Here is a 6164-nt window from a genome sequence, read left to right on the forward strand (position 1 = left end):
AGCTTTGAAAATAAGTTTGAAGCAAATCGGACACAATTTAAAACTTCGCACAAAAAATCTTTGAGTCGCATTCCACCCGAAAAAGTTTGGATTCTGTGAAAAGTGTGAAACACGTCTCAAATGATTTTTCTTATAGATCTTTGGAAACGAATTTGAGCGCGAAACGTCACCCACCAAATCTTTGACCTCCATTTCCACCAAGGAGGAATGGATTTTCCTAAAAGAGTGAAACACCCCTCAAATGAATTTGAACAAAGATCTTTGAAAATAAGTTTGGGGCCGATCGGATGGTAAACAAAAAAGTAACATACAAACGTTTTTCGCGATTTTTCCACACTTGCGGGTGGAATTTCCCAAATCCCCTTCTTAACGTGCACCTACAACACATAAAGTAGCTACAGTGAAAATTTCAGCTTCCTAGCTCTCACGGTTTGGGCTGTGCGTTGATCACCAATCAGTCAGTCAGTCAGTCAGTCAGTCAGTCAGTCAGTCAGTCAGGACAAACAGTTTTATATATAGAGATGCTATTGTAATACTCGAGTAATGCCTCACAATCTATCTAGCTATACCAAACTTGGTATATACTCGTTTATCGCATAGCTCTCTTTTTGGATGCCTCTTGCCGTTTGCCACCAAAATTAAACTAAAAAAAAACTTCTTAAAGTCCCTGAGAATTTCATATACATAGATCGGACCATAAGCACCGATCGGTCCGATCAGAATGCATTTCCCGCACAACGAATGGAAAGAATCATTATATTTGCCAAAGGAAATCTTGAATGTTTGCTTGGCCGGGTTCAGTTTATCTGGTAGTCGGGTATTCCCGACTAGAGCTCACTTATTCGCTTGGTTCTTGTTCGATTGATTTGCATAGTTCACATCAATCAGTAGACAGTATCCGGTGAATGGGGGGTTGCCTTTGGGGAATTTCTAGATATTAAGCCAAAAATTAGCAATTTACAAGCATATTGTCTGGTAGAGTTATCTGTGACTTTATGAGCTAGAGCTGTATTTGCCGCGACGCCATTGTTTCCAGTTGTGCACCCCCGTGATTAATGCTCATCTTTTGCAGCGCGAGGCGGGTAGACACGACTCGCAAACGCCTTTGCCACATGGTTAAAAATGCAGCTGAAATAATGGCACTTGACAGTCGCTGGAACGATGCGATTTTAGAGCGGTTAAGAAACAGTTTCAAGGTTTTGCACTTAACAATGAAGATAAAGTACCTGCTAAATGTTAACGGGCAGGTTAAAAAAACATAAGTGGAAACGAGCAACAATTTAGATTGACGGCATGTAAAAGTGCTTGTCAAGCTTTGACAGCAACATAAACATGTTGGCTGCAAACTAAGCTGTAAAAGTTAAAGTTAAAACATAAACATGTAAGACTTGATGTGGAACAACAAGCAGACTTCTAATAGAACTCTGGCTAACTGCTAGACAGCAATTACCAAGAGAGATAAAGGCAGAGACAGACAGAAAGAGAGAGAGAGAGAGAGAGAGAGAGGGAGAGAGGTACAGAATGGTCCGCTGTTGGAACTCTCTGGATAGCATGACGAGCATGATGAGTAAGGGGGATTTTCCAACAAGCGATATGCATGTAATTGATTATGATGTTTTTAATTTTTACTAAACAATGTATTTAAGTGCGCTACAGCAAACTGTTGCTTAGTTTGTTGAACGTGTATTTACAAAACAGTTCTTTTAGCTGAACACATTATATAAATGTTTACTTGATGTTAAAGCTAATGGCAATTTTGATATTTTGAATAATGGAGCCCTTTTCCTTCTTCAGTTAAAAGCAAAGACCTTTTGACTGGCAGTTAAGCTTCATTGCAAATTTACCAGGTGGACTCAGTACATATGCTTGAAAGAAATTAAAGCTGAAGCTAAATCTCCTCAAAATGAAATTTAACTGTCAGTTAAGGTTCATTGCAAATTTACCAGGACGACGCTAGACTGAGTGTATATATTTGAAAATCTGCCAAATGTAATAAAATTAAAGATGAATATGATGATGAAATAAAGCCAGCATTTGTCTTAGAAAAGAACATCTGACCGGCAGTTTAAGTTCATTGCAATTTCACCAGGAGTACTGAGTTCATATGCTTGACAATCTGTTTAAGCTAATACAATTTAAATGAAAATATGTCTATGAAATAAAGCCAGCACTTGCCGTAGTAACGAGCATTTGACTTAAGCTAAGGTTCATTGCAAATTTACCATGTGGAATCAGTATCAACTCTTTGAAAATCTACATTAACTGATACAATATGAATGATATATGAAATAAAGCCAGCATTTGACTTGGGAGAAAAACATTTGACTGGCAGTTAAAGTACATTGCAAATTTACCAGGCGAATGCGTGACACCAGCTGCAGCGGCTGCCGCTTGCCAGCTAGGCTTAGACCCGGCAGATGAGCTGCGATGCATTGATTAACAAAAGGTTGCCAATGTGTTGTTGTTGTTGTTGTTAAAGTGATGCAGTTCGCGGTGCATCCGGCGAGCTTAATTGTGAAAAACAGCCAGATGACGACTTAGCCGGGCCAGAAACAATGGCCCCGGCTGAGAACTGTGCACCGGCCCGTCTTTATAAATGGACATGGGATGAGCGGCCGTTCGTTTAGTTGGCCAACAGCACTTGTTAGCTAAGGGAGACTTTATTTAATTTGTGTTTTTTTTGTTTTTCGATTCATCCGCGAGTGAAACGCATCGGCCGCAGCCGGAACTGATGAGTACGATGACTACGATGCGACACTGGAGGCTGCTGTTGAGCTGGCTGCTCGTGGGCAGCTGCATTGCGTTCGCCACGCCCTCCCTGCTGCAGCTCAAGAAGAAGCTGCTCTTCGGACATGGCGGAGGCGGCGGCGGTTATGGTGGAGGCGGCGGCGGCGGCGGCTATGGCTATGGAGGAGGCGGCGGCTATCAAGGCGGCGGCGGCTATCAAGGCGGCGGTGGCTATCAAGGCGGCGGTGGCTATCAAGGCGGCGGTGGCTATGGCCACAAGCAAGCGCCCAGCATCGAGGTGTATGTGGTTAAGCAGGTGCCTGTCTATCACGGCGGCGGTGGAGGCGGCGGCTATCAGGGCGGCGGCGGCTACCAGGGCGGCGGCAGTCATCAGGGCGGCGGCGGTTATCAAGGCGGCGGCGGTCATCAGGGAGGCGGCGGTTATCAAGGCGGCGGTGGTCATCAGGGCGGCGGCGGAGGAGCCGGCTCCTATGCCAGCAGCAGCGCCAACAGCTACAGCTATGGAGGAGGAGGAGGCGGCGGCGGCGGAGGCAGCGGTGCCTATGCCAAGGCTTCAGCCAATGCCCATGCGGGCAGCTGGTAAAGTCCAGCAAGGACCAATGCATAACTGAATAACATTTCTGTTTGTTTTTTTTTTTTTTCAATAATTTTTAAGCGGCTTGTGAATAAAAGTTCAAATTGTTGTTGGCAAAACGTAAAAAGATTCGGAGGGAAGGACTCAAATTGGCCACAAAGGAGGGCGTGACTGGGGCTGGGGCGTGGCAGCATTTTAGAGTTCTCAATGACAGCATGTTTTGTATAGAGAGAAAAAGAAGTGTTTGCGGCACGGCGAAGTTTAAATACCCTACACGCAAAAATTACTGAAAGAAATGCGTGTATTGATCGGACTACAATGTCCGATTTGATATGCTTGGACGCAGAAGAGCGAAGCTCTCTTAAGTGCGGCTTCTGGTCAAGTTGACTTGAAGAAAAGCAACATTTTCCAACTGACTTTGCAATCGCTTCAATCCAGCGATCTATATAGATCCGATCCGATATCAATAAGTTCTTAGATATATGTCAGGCGCATGGAGCAGAGCTTGGCAAGTTTAGGCAAAATATCTGGCAAAGCAAAAGACTTGCAAACGCTCCGACGTATAAATACCCTGCCTGCAGCAGGCAGTTGCATGAGGATAAAGCGGACAGAGGCAACAGAGAGAGAGAGAGAGAGAGAGCTTATGGTAATGGGAAGATGTTTTTCTGCTATGCGTTACATATTTAATGACAAAATCGAAATACCCGCTGTTGGGGCAGGCCATAAAATTGCCTCGCTGAAAAAGATCGCATATTTCGAAACCCGTTTTGCTGCGAAAAATAAATTACTCAAATGTAACAACAACAAATTACAAAAACAACAACAAGAAGAAGAAGAAGAAGAAGAAGCACCTGTGAAGGTGTTTCAAAATGCCAACAACTTGGCAAAGTGAAAGATTTCATAAATTGTTGCTGCTGTTGTTGTTGTTGTTGCCAGTTGGCCAAGCAGAATTTACGATATTCGCGCGGGCGTTTCGTATTCCAATTGGGAATGCCAAACAAGAGCCGCCAATTGGCATTGTCGCCCACAAATTCCAAGCAGATGCTACGCACACCTTCAACATGCCAGAACCAGACTAGTTTGTCAATTTCATTGTTTATTGTTTTCATTTTGTTGTTGTTTTTATTTGACATCTTGCTGAGATCATGTTTAAAAAAATGCTTGCGCAATTTGATCTCGTCGTCCAATAGGGGGAGGGGGTGGGGGGGGGGGGGTAGTTGGAGAATAAACAAAAAAGTGAAACATTCTTAATATGTAATTATAACAATTTCATGCCTCTAATTCTTATAATAGCCACGTTATGATTAAGAGAACCTGTTTTTAAATGGATATTCATTAATATATAAGGTAAGGGGGGAGGGGTAGGGGCAGATATGGGAGAATGGAGATAAACTTGTTCTCTAAAAAAAGATATTAAGTCTAGCTTTTATAGTTAAACAGATTCAACCACTTTTAAAGGCCCACAAACGGGGACAAAGGGCCAGATCGACATTGTACTGATCGAAAATGTCTATATAGATATACATATATATATATATACCCTATATATAGATATATATATATGTATATATCCTATCTGTTCGAAGATGCTTCCCTCTGCTCATCAGCAATTGGCACTAGGCTTGGCAGGAAGAGTTCAAATCCTCGCCAGAATCTTGCGCTTATTCCAAAATCTGTAAATTCCTTACTTCAAAAATTCAATATAAAGCGAATCGGATTTGGCTTAAGACGCAATCGATAAGTTTTCATCTGCTTGCATGGAAATGAGTAAGGAAAAACGGAAAAGGCGAAATGCATTTTGCATTGAGGGAAGGTCAGTTTTGTAATTAATGAGGGTCGTTTTGTTTTGTACCCAGAGTTCCATTGCAAATGTGTAAAAAAAGTGTATTACGAAGGGGTATTATCACGCAAAAGGCAGAGGGACACCATTAAGTATATACTATATATATATAGATGTCTGTGTGAGCTGGGAAAATATATAAAAACTGGAGACTTGAAGTTCTGAATGACAATCCATCCATCTCCTTGCCAAATGCAGAGCGAGCTACTCATTTTACTCTCGATAAATATCGATAAATATCGATTAATCTCGATATCGCGATTCTTACGTCTAATTCGAAGATCACAATAGATAGGTTCTCGTGGAGTTAACACAGATTGGAAATATTTCATTCTTTGACCAGTTCACCATAATTTCTTATAAATTTTCGAAAAGAAAAAAAATACTCTTTACAGGGTATGGCCTTGTGCTTTGATATATGCTTGCCTTTGTATGCCATACTTAAGTCCATAAATTTTCAGAAAAGATCGGACCATGAGCTCCGAACTTAACCAAAGAATGCATTTACCATACGGAGTGTGTGGCAAAGCCACTTGCTTGGCACTCGGCCTAGGGTATCTTCCAGTCGGACACTGGACTCTGGCTTGTTCAGCTTCTTATTTGCATTCTCGTGTCGCTGGTTGGCGTGAATTATGACAAAGGTTGTTGCTCGATTGAACAGAAACTGCGCCCTGGCATTGGCCCGCTCGGGCCGCAAATGCGTCTGAGTATCTTTAAGTGCGGCTTGTATCTTATAGCTGTGTATCTTTGTATCTTTTTGTCGCTGTGCATCTGCGATCCTGGACATCCACTTCGCTGGCGGACTTCGCAGATTGACATTCGCACTGGAAAAACATGTTTGCTCGCCTTGTTGCAGTTGTTGCAGTTGTTGTTGTTGTTGTTGTTGTTGTTGGCTTTGCTGATGATCAAAGCCAATAGCAAAACGAATTGGAGCCGCTTCTCACGTTTCCCAATCGCTTGGCACGGGCATTATTGAAAGTTTTTCGAATTTCCAGCGCACAC

At 42.6% G+C, this 6164-nt stretch overlaps 1 protein-coding gene across 1 annotated transcript; it reads left to right on the forward strand.

The window, feature by feature from the left end:
- The first annotated feature begins 2740 nt into the window (after nt 1–2740).
- Nucleotides 2741–3331, forward strand: LOC135426880 (uncharacterized). Its single transcript, XM_064680207.1, has one exon. It carries the CDS (start codon nt 2741–2743, stop codon nt 3329–3331), a length of 591 nt encoding a protein of 196 aa, XP_064536277.1.
- The last annotated feature ends 2833 nt before the right edge of the window (nt 3332–6164 follow it).

The sequence above is a fragment of the Drosophila montana genome, unplaced genomic scaffold (assembly GCF_035044405.1).
Source record: "Drosophila montana isolate Dmon_TW-CO22-7 unplaced genomic scaffold, ASM3504440v1 contig_2106_1, whole genome shotgun sequence".
Taxonomy (NCBI): Eukaryota; Metazoa; Arthropoda; class Insecta; order Diptera; family Drosophilidae; genus Drosophila; species Drosophila montana.

Bases quoted from the DNA above. Each gene is read 5' to 3' on its own strand.
- LOC135426880 (XM_064680207.1), top strand. From the start codon at position 2,741: ATGACTACGATGCGACACTGGAGGCTGCTGTTGAGCTGGCTGCTCGTG.